This window comes from Ictidomys tridecemlineatus, chromosome 9 (assembly GCF_052094955.1).
Source record: "Ictidomys tridecemlineatus isolate mIctTri1 chromosome 9, mIctTri1.hap1, whole genome shotgun sequence".
Taxonomy (NCBI): domain Eukaryota; kingdom Metazoa; phylum Chordata; class Mammalia; order Rodentia; family Sciuridae; genus Ictidomys; species Ictidomys tridecemlineatus.
The window spans coordinates 117055058-117080363 of NC_135485.1; the positions used below are offsets into that span (position 1 = coordinate 117055058).

Below are 25306 nucleotides of genomic sequence, written 5' to 3' on the forward strand. Positions count from 1 at the left end.
CACCATCTAGTCTGTCACAATTACTCAGTTCTGTAGTTATAACTCAAGACAGTGTATAACCGATGGGCATGGCTGGTTCAGTAAAACTTGATTCATAGTAAGTGCTGAGTTAGATGCTAATCCCTGGTCTAGAATGTGTATTCAGTTTTACATTTGAAGATTTAAATTTGGTAAATCAACTGTATAGTAAAGCCCAATAAGGCATTTTGCTGTTGGTGCTGAAATCTTGAACATCAAAGAGGTAAGTAAATGCTACATAATTTTTAGTTTTATTGTAAGAGGAAATGTTTCATAATTTTTATGGGATAATTTTACATAGATATAGTATAAAACATTTATTTCACCAGTAGTTATTCTGTGAAGGAAAATTGTTAACTTCTGAATATTTTAATGTTAGTTTGCTATACATTTACATTTTAAATGTAAATGTGCCTGAAATGAAATAAATTGCAGTTTACATTCCATTATAAGCTGGTCCTCCTCCACCTTCGGGCACCACCCAGTTAATATTCTGACTTGGATCTTTAATATCACATGTTTTACAGTGCACACAGTTCTGAGCATTTATCTGTAACCGAAATCCATCACCTTGTTCCAAAGGTACAAATTCATAAACTCCTGAAAGTAAAAATGAATAATGTTAATGGAGTGGTACTAGGGATCAAACCTTGGGCCTTGCATATGCTTGACGAGCACTCTCTAAGCGGTATATCCTTAGCACTTTAATTTTTTTGTTTTAAATTTTGACATGGTCTTGCTAAGTTGTCTAGACTGGTTTTGAACTTGTGATCATCTTTCCTCAGCCTCCTGAGTAGCTAGTATAACAGGGGTATGTCACCATACCCTGATCAACAGTAGAATTAAAAATCCTCACCTACAGAAACCTTAGAAGTTGTTTTCTGAATGCTAGAGAATGTCATTATATAATGACAATCGTGGTGTGTGCTGCGGGCTGCTGTTAGTTTATAAATGTATATAAGATAAAGTAAAGTAGTACTGACTAGGTGAGTCTAACAAGGGTCTTTGGTACTTAGCCATCTTTGAGATACACAAACAAACACACACCCATGCTATAGCTAATAAAAGAAATCCACCCCACAGTGATGCTAAAAAGGTCCTTGCATTTGAAGGGCTTGCTTACATTCTAATTTCACTTGAGAATGTATTTATTCTCACATATCTGTATACTGTTGGTTCTACCATAGCATTTGAGACCTGGTTTGGATTAATCTTAGCTGAAAGCAGTAAGAAGATATCATATTCATGGTGAATTTAAAGTTTAGGACCACTCCTAAACTCAGTATGGCCATAACCTAGTTTAGCATGTGTGTGCACACAGGAGCTGCCATGACAAAAGTAACTTTTTAATAACTGTTCTTTGTTACAAGAACAGAGGTGGTATTTTGTGTTCCATAATCCTTATCTTGGTCTGACATTTCTGGAGAAATGTCATCTGAATTAGGTTTAACCAAAATTCCCTATTATTTTATCATTGTTAACTATTAATGCTAATTGCAAACTCATTTAGGTATGAATTTCCTAAAAAGAGCTGAGTGTAGTGGTCATAACAATTTCCAAGCAATGGAAATAAATAATTCCTAAATGGAATAATTTCTAAAATATTTGAAGCAGATACCTATTAATATTTAGGAATGGAAGGAAATTATTACCTGCAGGGCAGAATCGCTGCTCAGGCCCATCATATATTGATAGATTTCTGTTTACAGGTATGCTGTCATCCTTTAAAGTTAAATGTGCTGGCTGGTCATGTTCATGATTAGTACCACTTAAAGCCACAGATGACAAGAGATCAAAACTGATCTGTCCATCAGGTTTTGGATATTCAATAGGTGTGCAATCTTTGGCTGGCTTAAGCTGATCAGAGTCAGAACCTTCAACAATTTTCAGAAAAATATTTAACATAACAACAGTTTTCAAGTATATGTATGTTTTTTGATGCTGGGGATTGAACCCAGGCTCCTGTGTATGCTAAGCACACCCTCTACCACTGAGCTTTATCTCCAACCCTCCCTACATTTCTACCTCCTCATCAGTGCCTTCTAAAAGATAGGCAAGTGTTCTTAACACTGAACTGCACCCCTTCCCATTTTCAAGTACTTTCTTAACATTATAAAAACCTGAAAATAACGCCAAAGAAATACGGCTTTAATCCTCTAGTTACAGATCTTTGAAAGACAGCAATTATAATTTCTCTAAGCAAGCAAGCTTATAAAACATGAAAAGGTAAGGTCTTTTTCTCCATTAATTAATAGGTCCCATTTATAAGCTTTTAAAGATTATAACATTGACATTTTAAAATGTTTGAATTACCTTTATGTTTTAGGGTCCATGGTTCCATTCCTCTCAATATCCAGTAAAATATTCCAGTGTAAATCATCCCTCCATATAAACCCAATGCTCCATGGCAGGAAGGTCTTATGTTTCTAACAGAATACAGCTCTTTCCACACCCAAGATTTCTTCAAATTGTCCTCATACTCGGTTACATGGAGCCCTTTCATGAAAAACATGAAATGTTAACTGTAAAACAGCCTTAAGCTGCATAAAATACTCTATTGTTAAGGTATTTTGATAATGAAATATCTGATTAGTAAGTCGTAAGTAATTTTTAAATGTTGGAATCTTCCAAAAACATAATAATTTGATATACATGTTTGTTGATAGTAAACATTTGCTTTCTATGATTGTTTGTGGGTGCTGGGGATCAAATCCAGGTCTTTGCTTATGACAGGCAAGTACTCTACAATTGAGCTACAGTCCCAACCCTGAATACTTAACACTGGTAGTAAAGAAAATTAGTTTGAAAATTCAGCAAAACTGAGAAGAAAGCTTAAAAAGTTCATGCTACCAGTAAGTGAAAATTTGTATACCATCACAGAAAATACCAACTGTGTCTGGATTGAAATATTTCCATGTGAAAACGTATTTTGAAGTCCTAAACTCCAAAATTTAATAAGACTTTTACTTTATAATAGGGTGGTTCCAGATGTAATTAAGGCTTCCTGGAGTAGAATGGGTCCCTAATTTAATATGACCAGTGTTCTTTTAAAAAGATGGAGACAGAGACTAAATTGCCAGAAGCCAAGGAATGTTTAAGGCTACCAGAAATTGGGGAGGCAAGATAAGATTCCTCTACAGAGACTTCAGAGAGGCAATATTCCTGTTAATCTTTGATTTTGTGCTTCTAGCTTACAGAACTTGGAAAGAATAAATTGTTGTTTTAAGTTACCTACCTAGTTTAGGATACTTTGCTATGGTAGCTCTAGGAAATTGTAATACCTAAAATATGGTACACTACCTTTAGGATTTAAGAAGACAATTGGTTCTTCTCATTGTCTTTCATGAACTCCACAGTGACTATGCTTTTTTCAGTTATTGTTTCCTGTCCTTGCTTCACTCCTTTTTCTCACAGGCTTTATTCCTTGCCTTTTGTGATACACTGGCTCAGTACTATGCGTTGGTATTATGGGTATATGATACAGTTGAAGTATGGCTGGTGGTCCAATAAGGAACAATATTTGACAAAAACATTAGGAAAAATTTCTACTCAACCATTCCATTTCTGACTTAACTTTTCTGTGTTGTACCTCATCCCCTCTACTTCCACATGCAAGGCCTCCATTCCTACAAAGACATTTGAAGGCATAACCAAGCTGCATAGTTTTTAATTTTCTACAGTGTACATGCTAGGTAATTACCACTGAACTGTAACCTCCCACCCCCCAAGTTGTGTAATTCTAACTCGTGGAACATTTGTTATCTGTGATTTTAAGGAATAAAGCTATTATCAAGTTATCTATTCAGTTACTGTACTGTGTGCCAGGTCTTCAGGATTCAAAATGAACAAAGTCCTTGCTCTCTTGGAGTTTTCATCCAAGTGGAAAGTGTAAAAAGTATAAATAAGTAAATGATATAGTATGCTAAAAAGTGGGAAATGCTGAAGAAAAGTGTTAGGGGTGGGGATGGGAGTGCTACATACTGCAGATTAACTGTTATGGGCAAGAGAGGGTCACTAGAGTGAAGTTTGAACAAAGGTAAAGGATGAATGAGGGAGCAAGTTATGAGCAAAAACCTTAAGATAAGAGCAAGCATGGCATGTTTCAGGAATTACAAAGAGGCCCATGTGGCTGGAATGGAGAGTGATAAAAGGTGAAGTTAGAGGGGCAGGGTAACTGGTTTTGAGAGGGGCAGGGTAACTTTGGTTTTGAGAAATACAATCCCTTGAGGGTCTATTTAGATAAAGAGTTTACTGAGGTGTGAGTGCTGGCTGTTCTTCTCTACTACATTAGAAGGGTCATTTATATGCCTGTGCTTGCAGTGTTTGCTAAGGAATGCACGCTGGTATTTGTGCGTTCTTACTGTGTGCCTTACAGGTATGCAGTATAAATGCAGTATTGTCAAATCTGGAATAGATTTTGGGGACACCACTGGTACTATTTTTTTTTTTTTTTTTTGGCTACACAGGAGACTAAGCCCAGGGGCACTCTATCATTGAGTGCATCCTCACTTTTTATTTTTATTTTGAGACAAGGCTGCTAAATTGTGGAGGATCAGCCTCTAAAGTTGCTGGGATTATAGGCATATACCACCATGCCTGATAATTATTATACTTTTGATATGAAGAAAACAGCATTGTTTTAAAGTTCTCTTGACAGTAAGTAATAAGAATATGTATGTATGTGTGTGTGTGTGTGTGTGTGTGTGTGTGTGTGTGTGTGTATATATATTTTTTTTGTACAGCATATACCTTAATACTGTTCACAAAGGAACAGATACAGTATACATCTTTAAGGTTAACTGTAACACACACAACCTGACAAAACTATTTCCTGTAGTAGGAATTTCTTACCTATTGTCTTTGATTGGAGATTTTCACTAGTTAGTTGATTAAAAATTGATTCTGCTGCCAAACTTCCACTTTTCATTGCAGTATGGGTACCTTTGATCTTGGGAACATTCAAGAAGCCAGGGCTACAACCAATTAGTAAACCGCCAGGAAAGGTAAGTTTTGGTATAGACTGAGGAAAAAAGGTTCAGAATATACTGTTAGCGCAAATTAGGCAAAACTGAACACGCCAAAGTCTTCTACAGCTATAGGGAAAGGTTGAAAATAAATAAATGAAAATGAATGCAAGAAGGTAAAGAAATAGAGCAAGGGCAGTTTTCATTTGCCTTTCCTAAGAGTGAGGACTAGGACTATTGCTGTTTTTCTGTTAAAAAGTTTTTCCTTTCCTTTCAGGACAGATTTAACATAGAAGCATGTTTTAAAATGATTTTATTTATACATATCTATGTCACAGTTAAAAATGTTCTCTAAACCTGGATGACTACATTCTTAAGTTGTGATTTGCTTTTACTTGTATTCTGGGAAAATACATGATTTAGAAGAAATTTTTATCTATCCTTTTTATTTCAGTTTGATATCTAGGGATGGAAATCTGTGATATAATTATGTTACCACTACAGCTAGGCTAAACAATATATTTTGATTAACTTAATGAGCTGAATTTCCAAAAAAATTTAAAAAAAAATATTTTTAGTTGTTGATGGGCCTTTATATTATTTATTTGTATGTGATGCTGAGAATTGAACCCATTACCTCCCATGATAGGTAAGCATTCTTCCACTGAGCTACAACCCAGCCCTCCAAAATTTTTTTTTTTAATATTTATTTTTTTTAGTTTTCGGCGGACACAACATCTTTGTATGTGGTGCTGAGGATCGAACCTGGGCCGTACGCATGCCAGGCGAGCACGCTACCGCTTGAGCCACATCCCCAGCCCCCCTCCAAAATTTTAAGACACGTATTTGAACTCCAGTATACTTTTTTTTTTACCCTGTGGGGGTGAGAGGTTTACTGGGGACTAAACCAGGGGCAATTTACCACTGAGTTACATCCTCAACCCTTTTTTATTTTATGACAGGGTCTCACTTAAATTGGCTAGGGCCTTGCTAAGTTGCTTAAGGTGGCTTTGAATTTGAGATCCTCCTGCTTCAGCCTCTTGATCCTCTGGGAATACAGGCATGTACTACTATGCCTGCCCAGTATACATTTTGGATTAAAAAAAGAATAATGTAATAAAGGGTGGCAATATTTTAGTCAATAGGAGACTGTTTTTAGTTAACAGAAGAGTATATGCTGCTCACAAGTGTAGCAGTTGAAATAGTGATGGGTACATGGGAAAATGTACTCCATAGTTTAAAAAGGAAAGAGAACCAATGCAGAATTGTTCTTCCTTTCTGTATTTTTGTTCTCCAAGGGCTTCCTAAATTAAGCCATGGGCTTTTGTTGAGAAAGTGATGAGGTGGTAAAAGTTTGGCTAATAATGCTGAGACAGACTTGAAGAGGTGGTTAACAGGGAAACCACTGCCACCAGCTGCAAAAGAGACATGGTAAGGCCTGGCATGGTGGCACATGCCTGTAATTCTAGTGACTTGGGAAGCTGAGGCAGGAGAATCAAAAAATTTTGAAGTCAACCTCAACAACTTAGTGAGACGCTGTATCAAAATAAAAATAATAAAAAGGCCTGGGGATGTATCTCAGTGGTAAAGCATCCCCAGTAACAACCAACCAACCAACCAACCAAAGACTAAGACATGGTGAAGGTTCTGTGTCATACCTCCTATCAATGACAAATAAGGATACGGAAGTAGCAAAACTTACAGATAGAAGGAATGCTGGTAAAAGATAAGTATCAGGGCTCAAGTCCTTTCATAGTGGTAATAAATTTTTTGTGGTAATAAATTCATGACTGTTCCTCAGACCAAACTCAATATTAGAACCACAGAACAGCAATGAATTAGGATCACAAAGCAGTGGAGAAAAAGAGCTTTTTGGAATGCTACCAGCTGAAAACAGATAATGGTTAGGGACTTGGATAATGCCAATTTTTTCTTAAATGAGGTGGTGACCTTTTTGATGCTTATTTAAGAGCTAGAAATGTGTGAAGGACATATATTGTTAGTTTAAGTTCTTTGAAACTGGGGGCTTAAATCCCATGAACAAAAATGTTACAGTAGAGTAGAGGCAGGATGTGTTTATTTTTAAGTACTGGGAGGACACTATCCTGGGGGACAGTTTTACTGAAAGCTGGACATCATGTTAGGAAGTGAGAGACAAAGGAAAAGACATGCTGAAAAATGTTGGACAATATTTCTTAGCTCAAAATAATTAAAACAATGTTTCTAATTACTGTCTCAAGATTTCCCAAAAACTTAGTGGGAATAAGTATTTGAATCTTTGATTAAGTGAGTATATTCAGGTAAAAAGTGCTTGTTTGTAGTCATCTCTTTCTACTAATCTGCAAATCATTTGAGATGTTTAAGTACATAAGGCATTGTTTTTAAAAGAAAATTTGTATACTGAGATCTTTATATTATAAATTACACAGCAGAATTAGATTAATAGACAATATGAACATTATTTAAAGGAATTCAGTAGGCTTGAAGAGTTATGCAAATCAATAAATATGTCTAGCAAATGAATTACTACTCCAGAAACAAAAACACCTAATGAGAGTAATCCCATAGCAGAACTTAAGACAGTGTTAAGATTTTAGTGATTATGTTTATAATATACATAATGATTTTACTTTTCAATTATTGTTACAGTAATAATGCATTTAGAGTTCATTTTAAGGTTAAGCCAACCCTCTTCTCCCATTTTTCTATTATCTGTTTATTTTATAATAAATTTTAAAAAGCCAGTTTCCAAAATAGTGTTAGATTCTTAGAACATTTAGAGACAGAAGGGATCATCTTTATTTTTACATACGATCCCTTATGGCCAAAGAAATTAACTTGGTCAAATCATTTGGTAAGTTTTAGAGCTGGTTTTTAGAGCATCTTACTTGTCTAATACTATTTTCACAATAATAATAATGGTTTTAATCATAGCCATCTAGATCTTATTTCATTGTTTAGTATATTATTGATACATTAACTATATTTGAAATGATTTATTTCAGACATATAAAATAGGGGAGTTAAGGTTAAGATTAAGGTTGCTGAAAATTAAATTTACCTTCGAGTTTCCTGGCAGTTAAGGACAATGGAAATATCATGTGTCACAGAGTTATCACTTTGTGGTTGAAAATAAACTGACAAGACCCTCATGAATCTCTAGAGATCAATATATTCTTAAAATTAAATTCATAGTATATACAATTTAATTACCATGTACATGGTTTTATAAAAATTTTCTTTCTATGAGATAATTTTCTATTCTTTCTCAGTTGGTTATAACTTATTTTCAATTTGGAATTGATAATACATAAATAAGGAAAAACCAATTGGAAGAGTTACCTGAAAGCCACCTTCATTGAGAGCTCTGGCTCCATAGGCAATTCTTTTTCCACCTTCCAATGTTGGCTGAATGCTGGGATGGTGTTTCCACCTTTGGAATTCTCTGAATGGACTCAGGTATGGATTTTGATAGTCCAGACCAACCTTAAAATGTGTACATTTAAATTTGACTATTTATAAGCAAATAAATATGTTAAATTTCTCACATGCAAAGTATCTGTAGAAACATACAATAATGCAAATTTAAACAAGTGATCATAAAATCTGTGTGGAAAAGAAAGCATAGACAAAAGGTTACCATGTGTTTATAATCAGCAAAACTTAAAAAATTTGGAGCATATTAACAAATCACTGCTCTGGAAATAAAAGTACAGTATGAAAAATATCTATAGGTATCTCAGATTATGCTTTTACAAAAGGAGTTGTAATTATTTATTATTCATTTATCAATACCAACTCTAGGAGTCAACTAATAATCCACTACTATAGTACTACTAGGGCAAAAATGAAAAAAAAGGATGTAAACTACATTTAGAAAAAAAAGAATAAGGGATAAAGGTTACATTTTACAAGGCATTACTAAAGTGCTGGAATTACTAACTACACCGTTTTTCTTTGGTTAGATTAAATGAATCAATATCCAAAGGTGATGCACTGAACACTTGACCAGAGGTAAAAACACCTATATGCATAAATTTAACAATGTGTTATGTACAATCCTACCCATGACACTAAACTATAAAATTGCCACCAAATGCAAAGTATAGAAACTCTTACTTCTCTTTTCCTTGAAATGTTCATGATGTAATTTACTGCAAAGATGTAGGTGGTCAAGAAAGAAGAAGCTACTTATATTTTTAAAAAGTTGTAGGTTCAAATCCAGTTTGATTTCATATTTGGTGGCAGCATGCCATAGTGGAAATGGGCTTTGAAGGCAGATAACTTCACGCATGAATCCTGCTTCCATCATTTGGTGTGCTTGGAAAAACCGTTTAACTTGTTTGGACTTCAGCTTTCTCATAAACTCTAAGGATATGCATACTTCATAGGACTCTTAGGAAAGTTAGTAATATCAGTAAAGTGTCTAGCATGGTGCCTGGAATGTAGTAGCTGCTATTATTATATGTGTGTTTCTAAGTCCACTGATTTTTATGATAGTGATAAGCACTTTACATATTGGTAAAATTGAAAAACAAGATTTAAATGAAAAGCATTTTATATTTCCTGATTCAAAACACTTGCTTTACAAAACTGATGATCCTATAACTCTACCAGATTTTTTCTGTAATGGGGATATAACTTACCACAAAACCAAGAGCTACGAGGGGTTCACCTTCATTTAAATGATAGAGGAAAGAGCCTCCGTAAGTATGCCTGTCTAAGGGCCATCCAACTGTGTGATCCACTCTCCCAGGTTTCCACTTCTTTTCATCAATAATCCATAACTAAAAAACAAAAATTCAAAATGTTCCTACAGTATTAATTATAACAAAAACTATAATGTGCAACAAAAAACTACTTCATATATCAAAGAATTATATCAATTTGTAGCATATTTATTTATTTATTTATTTTTATGTGGTGCTAAGACTCGAACCCAGTGCCTCACACATGCTAGGCAAGCGCTCTACCACTGGGCCACAACCCCAGCCCGATTTGTAGCATGTTGAATCTAAGTAAAGAAATGAGTTGGAAAAATTATGAACCCTTTTGGGCTGGGGCTGTGGTTCAGTGGTAGAGCACTGGCCTGGCACACGTGAGGCCCTGGGTTCGATCCTCAGCACCACATAAAAATAAAGGTATTGTGTCCAACTACAACTAAAAAATAAATAAATATTTAATAAAATTATGAATGCTTTTTAAGACATTAGAGTTTCAAACTGGCCAAACTTTTGTGTGATTATAGAAAACACCAGTGAAAGGATGAGGGAAACTTCTGGGGTGCTGGTAATGTTCTCTGTTTCTACCTACGTGACAAGTTATATGAATATGTTTACTGTGTTAAAATTATTGGGGCTGCACACTTGAGATCTGTTTATAATACATGAGCTATTCTCCGTATTTTTTTGGACTTAGATTTAATCTAGGGACGCTCAACCACTGAGTCATATCCCCAGCCCTTTTTATGTTTTTTATTTAGAGACAGGGTCTGGCTCAGTTGCTTAGGGCCTCACTAAGCTGCTGAATGAAGCTGGCTTTGAACCTATAATCCTCCTGCCTCAGCCTCCTGAGCCACTGGGATTATAGGTGTGTGCCATCCTGCCTGCTTCCTAATTAAATTTTAGACTGCAGATCAATATACTATGCCTGGTGTGTACTGTATAAATTTTAAATTATCTTCACGATACTTTTTTTTTTTTTTTAGTACAGGTGATTGAACCCAGGGGTGCTCTACCACTGAGTAACATCCTAGCCTAAAAAAAAAAAATTATATATATATATAATTTTTTTCCTCCCCCTCTCTCTCTCTCTCTCTCTCTCTCTCTCTCTCTCTCTATATATATATATATATATATATATGTAGTTGGACACAATACCTTTATTTTATTTAGTTTTATGTGGTCCTGAGTATTGAACCCAAGGCCTTGCATGTGCTAGGCGAGTGCTCTACCACTGAGCCACCACCTCCCCTCTCCATCTTTTTATTTTTTTTTTGAGATAGGGTCCTGAAGTTGCCAAAAGTTGGCTTCAGACTTTTGAAACTCCTGTCTCAGGCTCCCAAGTAGCTTGGATTATAGTTGTGCACTACTGTGCCTGGCTCACCTTACAATTTTGAATAAACACTTCTCTGTATAATGTGGCTATGCTACAACAGCATATGGATAACAGGTCTGATTCTACTAGGGCAGATGGTATTATTATGAAAAAAAATCAAGGTTTAAATATTTCCAAGACTCATTTGAGCATCACTTGATAAAACAATTTCAAAATGTTAAAATTTAGATAATAATTTCATCAGTAGTATTTTCTAGCCCTTTGAAAACTATCCCAAGTATTTTTAGTTTAATGAATGTTTCAAGTCAATGAAAAATACAAATAAATTTAATTGAAAATTAAGTTCTACATATCAAAATTAGAATTGTAAAAACAAATCAGGATACCTCCTTCAGTCCAATCCCATAGGTTTGGGGATCACAATTGGCCCTCAAATCAAATTTCTTGTATAGTTGCTTGGCTAGGTGTCCATGGCAACCTTCCGCAAAAACTGTGACTTTGGCATGTAGTTCTAGTCCCCGCTCAAATGTTGTCTAAAAAAGAAAATCATGTTAAATGACAATATAACATACACATTTCATTCAGTCTTAACTCAGGTATAGAAAAGACAATGCAAAAATATAATAGGAACAGAACTAAGAATACTGTTTAATATTATTATTATTTTTCTACTTAGTTGTACATGACAGCAGAATGCATTTCAATTCATGGTACAGAAATGGAGTGCAACATTTCAATTCTCTGGTTGTACACAATGTAGAGATGCATCATTCATGCAATCATACATGTAGGTAGGATAATGATGTCTATCTCTTTCCTACCCCCATAACCCCTCCCTCCCCTCCCCTTTGCCCAATCCAAAAATCCTCCATTCTTCCCATGTACCCCCCACCCCCGCCCCCAGCACAGATCAGCATCTACTAATCAGAGAAAACACCCAGCCTTTAGTTTTTTGAGATTGGCTTACTTAGCTTATCCTAATATTCTCCAACTCCATAAATTTACCTGCAAATGCCATAATTTTATTCACTTTTAATGCTGAGTAATATTCCATTGTGTATATACATTTATCCATTTATCTGTTGAGGGGCATCTAGGATGCTTCCACAGTTTAGCTATTATGATTCAGCTGCTATAAACACTGATGTGGCTATGTTACTACAGTATGCTGATTTGGGTATAGACTGAGGAGTGGGATAGCTGGGTCAAATGGTGGTTCCATTCCAAGTTTTCTGAGGAATCTCCACACTGCTTTTCAAAGTGGTTGCACCAATTTGTAATCCCAGCAGCAATGTATGAGTACACCTTCCCCGCGCCCCCAGATCCTCTCCAACACATTGCTTGTATTCTTGATAACTGCCAAAGAATACTGTTTTAAGTGGAATCTAATTTAAATTTTATATCTTGTGTCTTGTTTTTACAATAAAGAATGCTCATGCTAAAAAAAAAATCCTCTACAAATGCATATAAAGTGGAAAGGTCATTTTCCAACTGTTTGTGATTTTCCAGTTTTAATACTAGCAGCAAAACCCACTTAAATAGCTTTCTTGTGAATCATTCCAGAAAATTACTATGAATAGAAAATTATAGAGAGCTTATTTATATCCTTTTATAGGATCAGGTTAAATTCTTCAGTTGATTTTTTTTCTTTTTTGCTGAACAATTTGTATGAAATGAAATGCTTTTTCCTACTATAAAATGAACTACAATGAGCATTTTTCTCTTGTTATGTATTTTGCATTTATGTCTGATACACAGTAAATGCTCTATTAATAAAGTTTTTGAACAAAATAAAAAATAATCAGGAAAAATCTCTTAGAAATATATCTTAATGTTTTTCTATTCATATATTTGCATGAATATGTGTGCACAGATATAGTCATACAATTAAGAGGTTTAAAATGGCATAATTTACAATTATTTTCACATTATAAACTGATTTGCCTAAAGCAATATACATCAAATAAAGCACTTATCTTCAATATTTGAACAGATTCTCAAGTTTTCAACCAAATTCCAATAGTTGAACATTTAGGTTGTTTCAATGTTAATTACTGCTAGGATCAATACCCTAGGTTCTAAATATTTTCAGTCTCAGTGGTAAGAATTATTTCATCATTATCTTATTTTTGGTTACTTGAACATTTTTCATGTTTTTTGGTAACTTATTTTTCTTATGAAGTGTTTATTCAGGTGAAGTAAGAAAAGACAGACTGACTAGTGAATTGGCAAGCTAAGGTATATGACTCTTAACGAGTTGTTTCAGTAAAATGTCAGGGAGGAAAACCTGGGTTAAACAGAGAATGGTACAACAGAGGAAGCAGAGGAATCCTTGATTTTTTTTTCCACTTAAAAAACTTAGATTTTGAGTTCCAAACACTAAGAATCCATTACGTTCTTCTATGTTCTTTTAGGTTAATATGTTTTTTTAAGAGATGGGGTCGTCTTATGTTGCCCAAGCTAGTCTCCAACTCAGGGGCTCAAGTGATCCTCCTGCTTTGGCCTGCCACTATGTATACTACCAAACCCTGTTTCTATGCTTTCATATCTATATGAATACAATATACAAAATATACTTTTATAAATATAAAGCACAGAACACAAACAAATTTTGAACAAATATGAGAACACAAAAAATGAAATATCAGAATGGTAGAATTTGTGTGAATTTTGTTGTGACATTAATGACTTATTTGATATTGATAAATTATTGTCATAATGTAGGAAAAATAACCAATTTTCTTTTGTTACTATAAGATAACAGTTGTCTGTTCACTTGGCAATGACTCGGAATTTCTGAGTGCATGTTTTAAGAAACAACTGCTTAGCCAGTTCTGGTGGTGCATGCCTGTAATCCCAGTGGCTCAGGATGCTGAGGCAGGAGGATCAAGAATTCAAAGTCTGCCTCAGCTATTTGGTGAGGCTCTAAGCAACTCTGTAAGACTCTGTCTCTAAATAAAATATAAAAAGGGCTGGTGATGTGGCTCAGTGGTTAAGCACCCCTGGGTTCAATCCCAGTACCAAAACAAAAAAACAAAACAAAACAACAACAACAACAAAAGAAACAGTTTCTTTACTGGGCATGATGGTACATGCCTATAATCCTAGTGACCTGGAAGGCTTAGACAGGAGGATTTCAAATTCAAGGCCAGCCTCAGCAAAAATGGGCTAGGGATATAGCTCAGTGGTAATGCATCTCTGGGTTCAGTCCCCAATATTAAACAAATCCCCAAAGCCCAGTTTCTTTATCTCTACTGAAGGACTTCCTGAACCCTAATACCTCAGATGATTCTGATGTAGCCATTTAAATTGCTATATAGGAGGACTCCTGAAATAGGTATAACTTACAAACTTTGCCATTTGCTTTCTCAGCAAGAAGTAATGAGAAGCATGAAGATCTACTGGAGCAAACTAGACAAAGTCCTAGTTTTAAAAGTGGTAGAAAGGGGTATAAACTATCCATAAACAAACATTTACTGAGACCTAATTATTTACCCGGCATGGTGCCAGGCATTAGATCATTTCATCTCTGTCCTCATGAAGCTTATGATCTAGGTGCGAAATCAGATAATAAAGCACAGATATGTAGTTAATTAGAATGTGAATTTGTGTTTTGCTCTAATTGGAAAGCAATGTACTTTTTTCTTGTCTTTTCCAATGAACCTTATAGGTAAGAACTCTATAAACTAATGGTTTTTCTTCCTCAGATTCAAAAACACAAATTGTGAAAATGTGAAAACCATTCAGCTGTACATTTTGAATGAGAGAAAGGCAACCAGTTTTATATCTACCAAAGGACTTGATGGTTAAAATCAGGTCAAAGTCTATCATTGTTCACCTACTGATAATAATATAAATGATTCTTATCCATAGGAATGAAAATTGTGGAGGTGGCAATGCAGGTGACTGATGACCTATATACACTTGTATGTGTTTTGAATTTTCATTGAACCGGTAGTGATATCTTATTGATTGCCTTATCAACTGAATGAAGTAAAAATTTTGAAATGGATTTTTTTTTGTATATTTGCATGAATTATTGTATCTATTTAAAAATTATTCTTTTTTAAAAAGGAATCACTTTGTTTTTTAAATATTTTTTTTAATTGTTGATGGACTTTTATTTTATTTATATGTGGTGCTGAGAATTGAACCCAGTGCCTCATACATGCAAGGTAAGCACTCTACCACCGAGCTACAACCCCAGCCCTAAAAAGTTATTCTTAATTGTTGTATCTACTTGCATAAATCATGTGGAGCTCAAATTGCTTTTATATTTTTAAACAAATATTCCATACTAATAATTATATTCTAAAACTCACATAATTATGTGTGGTTGGAACAAGACCTAAATTACTGAGTTTGAGTGTGCTCTCTTTTTTTGTCAATTTGGCAGCCATGTTACTATTACCTTTGGTGCACCATCCTTTTGTATTCCCACATCATTAGTGGCAATTCCTTTTACACTACCATCCTCATGGAAAAGGATCTAAAATGACAAAAACAAATTTGTTATCACTTCAGGATTCATACTAACCTTGAAAAGGAAGAGTAAACAGCCTTCGATTTCTTAGAATGTGAACATGTTCTCTAGATTATAGAAACACAGGCTTTGAAATGTTAATGCAAAAAAGAGACATGCTTTTGAGGTACTCTCTTCTGGAGTACAAAACAACATGAGTCATACTGATGGAAATAACAGCAATGCCACAAGCCCGATGAGGAAGAAAAGGAGGAGGCAAAAAGAGGTTAGTAAAATAAACTGATAATATTAAAAAAGAGACTCTCTTCAGACATAAAATCATATGTAAAGAATATGAAATGAGAGGCTAATAACATGGATAGAGAAAGAAACTTTGAAGAAAGCCTAACTTCAATGAATTGGGACCCAAAAAACAAAAGGAGGATAAAAACTTCCCAGTGGTAATTATAGTTTATTTTCAGATCAAGAAGGAGGGAGGAAGACAGATCAAAAGTGTAATTCTGCAAATGAGAAACAGTATCACTCTATAATCCTTATATTGGTTCCATTACACATTTTGTACTTTTCTCTCCAAAGAGCATTTTTCTTTAGAGAGGAAACAAACGACAGATTATAAAGAAACGAGAGTAGAAAGGCAAAACAAGGGTTAATAGGAATGGATATGGGAAAAAATGAACTGAAGTCTAGTTTAGGGTATCAAAACAAAACTGGAAAATAGATCAATCTTCTGTTGGCAACAATCATTAAAGAACTGAGAAAAAGATATGGGGGGTGGAAACGAGGAAAAGAGGAGAAAGACAAGACATTCTCAGTATGTGCATATAATCAAAAAATGAAAATCATAGGTTCTACAAATCACCTACCTGTGATTTTGACACTGATCCCAATCAAGAATGTCTAATAAGGAGAAATGTAAATCCCACACTGGGGTCCAAAAAACCAAATGCATATGTATCAGCTGGGAAAACAAATTTGTAACAACAGGTATAACAGGGATCTGTGTTTTATTTGACTTGTATACTGTAATGGTCAAAACAAATTTTTAAAATCTGAATTTTTCTCAGTACCAAAGAAAACTGCCCCATCCCTCACTTTTCTTTCAGCATTTCTTCTAGCCAAGCTCTAACTGCAAATGCTTAATCTGTCCCAGATATATGGGAGTCTTTTTAAAAAATCTAAATAAACACAATGACAGTTTTACATTCCAAGGATGTCTCCTTGGGGCTTTGGAGTTGTCACTCTGAAATGTGAACATCAAGGAGGATGCCATCAGGTCTTTCTGTCTCTGTGGGAATTTGGGTTGCCTGAATCCAAGTAATGTGCTGCTTATCAAAAGAACACAACTTTTATTCTTCCTTTCAATAATGACAATTATTGTATATTTTGTAACAGATTGTATCTAGTTTGCTGCTTTAGAAGGAAGAGATTTCTTGACATTCTTTGCAGTCTTGGTTTAATGTTCATTCAATAATAAAGCTATTTTTTATTTTAAACAATTTGTGGAGAGGATTCTTCTGGGTTGGCAGAAGATTTTAATAATTTTCCCAATAACATATAATGAGGATCAACAGTTTGATGTAGTTGCCAAGAAAATTACTTTCAGGGAACAGAAGTTTCTAGTATGAAGAAGATTACAGTCCTGTTCTATATTAGACTTGAAGTAATTTATTCTGGGTGAAGTATAATGGGGGATAAAATGATATAAAGTCAATTATTAAGGGGATAAAAAGGAACATGTTCTGAAGACAGCAACGAGAATACTCAAGGAACTCAAATTACATCATGTGATGACTGAAAAGAATATTTAGTCTTAGAAAGAAAAAACTCCATAGTAAAGGTGAGCCAGGAGACAGCAAGGCATAAATATAATTGGAAAGTTGTCCTTGAAAGGGTATATGTATTTGTTCTGTATAGCATAAAATAGTATTTTCTGTTCAATATAAGGGAGCGGTTACTGTTAGTCTACATAGCCAGAAGAGTATTTTTCATTCCTTATGGTGTTTAATCAGAAATTGGAAATCACTTGATGAGGGTACAATACAAGGAATTCAAGTACTTTCAGATTTGATCTTTTTAAGGTTCCTCAATCTTATAATTGTTAATTCATATGCCATTTCTAAAATATATCTTCACCTCTGTAAAATTATTGGTTTATTTACAGAAGAAAAATAAATTGTTTCCTACAAACATTAAAAACAAGACTATACAAACCTCGGCAGCAGCATACCCTGGATACACTTCAACACCAAGGGCCTCTGCTTGTTCTCCCATCCAACTCACTAAATGTCCCAAGCGTACAATGTAATTGCCATGATTGTTCATTGGAAGACCTACAAATACATGCTTAATTTGTAAATCTGACTTTTTTGTTAATAAACATCTTAAAAATATACTTTTTAATTTAATACTTAAATATACTTTTTAATTCTAATCAACTTGTACTTCTGCATATATGCATATATGTATACATTATCTTGATGGTCATAATTTCAATACTTTTTATAATTTTGATTTAATTTAGTTCTAATTTACTAAATTAAAAACATTAAATTAAAAATTCCTGGTTGGCTTCTAATGCTATCATGATTTTTCCAGACTGGAAGTCAAAAGAACTGGGTTTTACTCCTGCTTTCCCACCAGTTAGTTGTATATCTTTGGCTAAATATTTCAAATCTCTGAATATCGGTTTTCTCATCTGCAAAGGAAGGAATTTCTCTAAATGAAATGTACTTCCTTTCAGGTGTGGAATTTCACTGTTCTAGAACTATTTTCTACCTGGAAGAATTGGCACAGGAATTCTGTATTTCTCTGTTAAAATCCCAAATCTGTCTTCTGTTACAGGAGTGTTAAGTGGAGCCTAGAAACAAAAGAAAGAAAACTTTTTAGTTTTAATTTGTAAGGGCAAAAAAACCCCAACAAAAACAAAACAACAAAACCCCCACAAAAAACCAACTACCTTTTGAATTTAGTTGACACAATATGGAAAGGGAATCCCCTCCCTCATCTTCCTTTCAGGCTTTCCTTTGAAAATCTTTTAACTGCAAATCCTTTTTCTGTCTTTTTGAGTGGATGGGCATCTTTTTAAAAACAAAATAAGTCTCTTTCCAGTTTTGCATCCCAGAAACCCCTTTCTTGGGGGTCTGGGAAACATCTTTGCATTGTGAACATTATGTTTCCCTGTCCCTATAGGAGTCTGGCCTAGATGCTTGACTCCAAGTTGAAATTTCTTGCTTTTTGAAAAAAAAAATTAGAAAAGTTTTATTTTTCCTTTGGATAAAAGCAATTAACATACATACAATGAATTTCATCTCCATATATGTATGTGTTTGTGTTATGTACATACACGTGTGTATGTGTATGTACCAAAGCAATAAAGGGGTCTGACACAAAAAATGTTTTCCATCAGAACTGATATCATGCTGATAATCATTCAATGATATTTCTACTATAATACTGACCAAATATTTAATTTAGCAAAATTACTTTTATTTTCAAAAGTACAATCTTTTGTAAAGGAGAGCAAACTGAAATTTACTCCATATAAAAAGAATACAGATGATATTTACACGCTTTTTTGATTTTTGTTTTGTTTTTGTGTTGCTGGGGATCAAACCCAGGGCCTCATACATGCTAGTTAAGTTTTCTACCACTAACTTACATCCCCAGCCCAATATTTATAAACTTTTTTGTCCTTCAGCCAGAGTATTAAAAGACACTGAATATTCTAACCCTAGAACAGGATAGGCATTAAAAAACTGAGACTGTAAGATTTTAATAAAGTTCATAGAAATTTTATTTGAAAGTAAAACTAGCTCTTGGTCCTCTGCATATCACACCTGTAGCTTTTTTTGGTGAGTCATGAGAGGACACAGCAACTAATTTCTTTAGAAAATTACATTATCCTCTTTGGCTTTAGATATAACATTGTTCTAGAAAATTTTACATAATGCTTTAAGAACAATAATACAAATATCTATAGAAACAAGTTAAAAAATAAAAACAAAAAAAGCACAAATACTCATGGATCTTTCCCAAATCATGCCTTCCCATAAGTCCAGTACATAAATATAATATGTAGAAGGCATTATATAAAAATAAGAGTAAAAAATCTTTTTTTTTTTTTTTTGGTACTGGGGATTGAACTCAGGGGCACCCAACCACTGAGCCACATCCCCAGCCCTATTTTGTATTTTATTTAGAGACAAGAGTCTCACTGAGTTGCTTAGCACCTCACTTTTGCTGAGGCTGGCTTTGAACTCGTGATCCTCCTGCCTCAGCCTCCCAAGCTGCTGGGATTATAGGTGTGCACCACATCACCCAGTGAGCCAATATATTATAATTCTGATAAGAGCCAACATGTTTGCAATTTTCAAATTTAAACATCTATACATATGTATACAATTACCCCCTAAAAGAATTACATGATAAGGGTTCTTCTATTCCAGTAATTTGGAAAAAGAGATACAGTATAGACTCTATAAAAGAAGCAATTTTTCATACCCCCCTTTCCTTCCAGTCTGGGAAGAGTTCCTGAAAAGCACACGGATCAAGGCAAGCCCCTGAGAGGGTATGAGCGCCTATCTGAGCAGCTTTCTCCACTAGACACACACGGATGTCCTTTTCATGTTCAGCAGCCAACTGCTTTAAACGAATAGCTGCAGAGAGCCCTGCAGGGCCGGCACCAACTATTACCACATCCGCTTCTTCTGCAAATCTTTCCATGTTCACTCCTGTTAAAAAATAAATATTAAGATTAATATGACCTAATAATCACAAGAAATTACATGCTGGTATACAAACTACCTGCTATGCTTTAGTGTTACTTATAGAAATTCCCTCTGTTTTGCATAAAGATACTACATATATTATTGTATAAGTTTGATGCTCTCTTAGGTTCTATCCCAGCGCATATCTTATGTTAGCTTCCATAAAGCAACTTTTGACTTTGAGATTATCATAAATTTATTAAATATTTACTTATCTATGTAGTAATATATAACATACTTGGTAAAGCCATAAAATATTATTAGATTATTTTAAATTATCATGAAAAATAAAATATTCCTCTCCACAAAATGATATAAAGTATCTAGAAAAGTTTCAACAATTTTACACAAATTATTACTTACCTTCCCATCGCTTGTCTTTATCCCGGGGATAAATTGTATAGTGGGTAGTGATTTGAGGTACAACAGAAGTTGAAGACCATCTTGTAGCACAGAGAGGTAGATAATTTTTCTTAATTTTTAAGGCATGAAAGCAATGATAGGCTGTATGAAAATTATGAACATTATTTTATTTTTTAAAATTAGTTCTTGTTAGGAGTAAACTGAAAAAACATAAACTGAATGACTTTTTTTTTTTATCATTATTGTTTGTTTTGGTACTAGGGATTGAACCCAGGGGTAACTAAACCACATCCCCAAACTTTTTTTTTCAATGTTTTATTTTGAGACAGATTCTCCCTAAGTTGTTCAGGGGATTGCTAAATTGCTGAGGCTGGCCTTGAACTTGCAATTCCCCTGTCTCAGCCTCCAGAGCCACTGTTGGGATTCCAGGCATGTGACACTGATCCCCGCTTGAATGGCTTCTTAAAAAATGATTCAAATGTGAGCAGATTCTATTCTTTCTTAGATAGGCAATTCAGTTAGCATTTGGTCACAAAGTTTGTGAATTTTAGATATTTAAAAACTATCTAATAAACAAGAGAAGGGACAGAATAATGAACAAATAAAAAGAGTTCAGAAGTAGAATACACAAAAGGATGTGGTATACGATAAAGATGCTATTCCAAATCATGAGGAGATAGTCACTTATTAGAGGTACAAAAATAGATGACAGCCATTTGGAAAAATGTATATCCTATTCTTTATGCCAAATAAATTCCCTTTCAACAAAGATTTTGACAGAAATATCACAGTATAAAAAATTGAGATATGCCCATAAAATCTTTAATTTTCCTCCCTTTGAATGTGAATTGGACTTACAGAATAGTTTCTAGCAAGAAAGAATACTAAAAGAGAAAAATATCACCTTTACAGTAGAGAAATATGACTTTAACCAAGTGATCAAGTTTAAATATCACCAGCAAGACCTATTGGTATCATACATCAATATGTTGCAATGAAAAGGATTCTTCATTTCTATAAAATACATGCTCAAAATCTTATCTCTTTGTAATCAAGATAAATCACAAGACAAACTCAGATTGAGAGACATTCTACAAAATACCTGACAAATATACATAAAAGTCTCAAGGTCATGAAAGATAAGAATTAATATAGGAACTGTCACAATTAAGTAGACCAAGTAAAAGCAAGGTGGTGCTCTGGACTGAATACTGGAACAGAAAAAGGAACTTTGAATAAAGTTTGTAGTTAATTAGTAGTATTTAATTAATGTTAATTTCTCAGTTTTGATAATTATTCTATGGTTATGTAAGACATTAAGCTTAGCAAAGGGTATATGGGAACTCTGTATTATCTTAGCAACTCATCTAAGTTAAAAATTATTTTGAAATAAAAAGTTAAAAGATTATGGTAGTATAAAAATTAACTCAAAAAGAAGTTCAAATATAAGAGTTAAAACTATAAAATATTAGTGTAAATCATTGATATGACAACCAAAAGCACAAACAAAAGAAAAAAAATAATTAAACTACATTTCATCAAAATGAAAAACTTTTGTGCTTCTATAAGGATACCATTAAGAAAGTGAAAAGTGGCCTGGGGTTGTGGCTGTGGTAGAGCACTTGCCTAGCATGTGTGAGGCACTAGGTTTGATCTTCAGCACCACATTAAAAAAATAAATAAATAAAGTTATTATGCCATCTACATGTAAAAATATTTAAAAAAAAAAAAACGAAAAGATAATCCATACAAGGGGGAGCATAATTGTAAATCATATATGTGATAAGAGACTTGTATATAGAATATCTTCAATCTATACAAAGAAATCTTATATCTAATAACAAAAAGACACATAAACCAATTAAAAAGTGGGCAAAGGATTTGAATAGATGTTTTCCCAAAGAAACACATTAAAAGATGCTCAACATCATTGAACATAGGGAAATGCAAATCAAAACCACGAAATACCACTTTACATCCACTAGGATGGTTATATTCAAGAAGATAGTACTGGCAAGGATGTGGAAATATTGAAAACCTCATATACTGCTAGTGGGAATATAAAATGGTACAACTTTTTGGGAAACAGGTTAAACAGGGTTTTCAAAGATAAATGAAAACATGTCCACACAAAAACTTGTACATAAATGTTTATAGCCACAAAGTGGAAAAAACCCAAATGTAAACTAGTAAATGGATAGTGATGTACTCATACAATTAAATAATACTCAGCAATAAAAACGAAAAATTGATAGTACTGATAGATGCTACAACATGGATAAGCCTTGTGAATAACACTGCAAAATGGAAGAAGCCAGCCACAAAAACACAAAAGTGAAGTCTATCTCCTCAGTGTTTGAATTTATTAATAGCAATGATGTTTTTAGCAAGTTACTTCTCCTTATCCATTTACTATAAGGTTTATAGTCAATCTATGAAGGATCTAGAATATGTCTTACACAAAGCAAGTTTTAAATACCTATTCGTTAATTGAATAGGTGCCTTCCTAGTTAACAACTGTTATAGAGAAGCCTTCAAATCTCTGTTTAATTTCTGGTATAATAACAATAAGGCCTTTCCTAACTTTTAAAGTGTCACTACTATGAAGCATCTATCTACAAATGAATAAACTTCTAAAAATGTGTTGTAAACAGTAAATAGCAAAGATCAACAAAATAATTTCAGTGGATTTGGACTGTATAATTTACTCTTTTGTGGACATACTGATGGCTAAGAATTTTATCCTTTCATCACTTTATGAGATATATGAGGCAGCTACAATCCCCATTTACAGAAGATACAAATAAATTCAAACGCAATCTCAATTTTAACAGTCTGTCAAGTTATGAGACTATTAATCAACTTGAAATTATCTCTGAAGTCACTGAATTTGAGGCTGTGGTAAAACTGTTTTCTTTCCAATTAACTGAAGATGACATGTTTGAATAAAGATCAGCCTGGCAAATGCTAATTATTTTTATTTAGTACCCAATTGCAAGGTGAATGTATCCTCCCCACCTTCGTGTACTGGGGATTAAAATCAAGGGTGTTCTACTACCAAGCTACATCCCCAGTCCTGAATTCTTCCAGGGGATCTTAAAAAAAAAAAAAAAAGTCACAGCCTTTTCTGAAAACAAAAGAGATCTCTTACTTGAGAGATTTCAACAGTTAGGCACTGTGAATCTTGGTAAAAAAGTCACAAAGTCCACTGAACCCATAACACCATCATATCACTTACACTGATTTGGACACTGCAGAACACTGGAGTTCCAACTCTTTGCTCACACTAGTGCTAACACCAGGTTAGGAAAATGGCAATGAGCAAGTATTTAAAGAAAAAAGAGTTACTGGGCCAAGACTGAATGCACCTGAATTAGGCTATAGAGTAGATAGCATCTGACATTACCAATGGTCAACAAAATAAAGAATATCCATGCATTAGGTGCCCAATAGATTCATGGGTAACAGAAACTTTATAAGGGGACCAAATTTAACAAAATTCTACTTTCATGAAATTTAATACGAACATCTTGAATTTTAAACATTTATTCTTGTTCAAGGATTATTCTATAACCAAAACTTCGTTTAAAATATATAGCAAGTTTTAACTTGGAATTTAAGGTCTTCTAAACTTTGTTTGAATTAAAAAAACACACACTGTTTTAAAGTAAAACTTTATAAAAACGTGTAACAGCGTCAAGGTGCACCCATAACGATAAGCCTCTAGTTAATTTTAGATAATGCAGAAAAATTCCTAACTCCAGATATAATTTGTGACTTGGGCAGCATATGAATGTTAATCACGATGTGACAGATCAGACTTCAAATTCTTAAGACTGGACTAGGATGACTGCAAGACGAGTCAGGTCAGGACCAAGAAGAAAAACTGTACAAATATTATTTTTTCCCACTCTTAACAAGGCAACATACAGCACCTGAGCTTTGGGATGTGCATTAGGACCAAGATTTGGGAACACTCGATTCAGAAGTCCACTGAGGGGGCCGTGTTGACAACTTTCCTCTGCCCATGACCTTTAACCTAGTTATGAATTCTTCCAATTGTGGCAACCCCAAGGGGAGGAAGCCAGGGTCCCATTTCCAGAGGCAGACAGCGTCCACCTCTGCCCCAGTCTAGCCTGAGAAAATAGACGAGAGGTGGGACGGGAGGGGTGTCTACAGCCCCGAGGCGTGGGCTAGTCTGTTTCGCCCAAACTCCTTCACCTTCCTCTACTGGTCCCCACCAGGAGTTCCCTCTCACCCGGGCAGGACAGCTTGGCTAGCCGCACCAACATGTTCAAAATAATCAGGACTTTCTCTGTCGGACACCACGGAAGAACTTGTCTGAGGCTCGCGGAGGGCGCTGGACCTCTATGCCACGGGGGGCGCCATCATCTGCCAGGTTACACCTACTCTCCGGCTGAAGTTTGCCTTTCGGATCCACCGACCGCCCTTGCTTCGCGGCGTCCCCGCCTCCCTCCCTCTCTGCGCGGGCGCCACGCATGACGCGACAGCAAAAACAGGTTTCCGGGTCAAGTAGCAAAAGAGAAAGAGACTTCAAGTCCCAGGCGCCCTGCGGCTTCAGGTTGAGGATTGAGCCTGCGCTTCCTCCTGACCCACGCACCAGTAGGCCGAAGGTCTAGCTCTAAAGCCGAATT

At 34.7% G+C, this 25306-nt stretch overlaps 1 protein-coding gene across 1 annotated transcript; it reads right to left on the minus strand.

Annotated features, from left to right (window-relative positions):
- Positions 1-250: 250 nt before the first annotated feature.
- On the minus strand, positions 251-25120 carry Etfdh (electron transfer flavoprotein dehydrogenase). The gene is made up of 13 exons (XM_005330940.3): positions 24910-25120; positions 20652-20792; positions 20023-20252; positions 18298-18379; positions 17734-17852; positions 15451-15528; positions 11426-11572; positions 9629-9769; positions 8325-8468; positions 4870-5038; positions 2332-2514; positions 1671-1892; positions 251-618 (listed from the first exon to the last, which is right to left on the minus strand). Exons 1-13 carry the CDS (start codon positions 24941-24943, stop codon positions 455-457), a joined length of 1854 nt encoding a protein of 617 aa, XP_005330997.1. The 5' UTR covers positions 24944-25120; the 3' UTR covers positions 251-454.
- Positions 25121-25306: the final 186 nt, after the last annotated feature.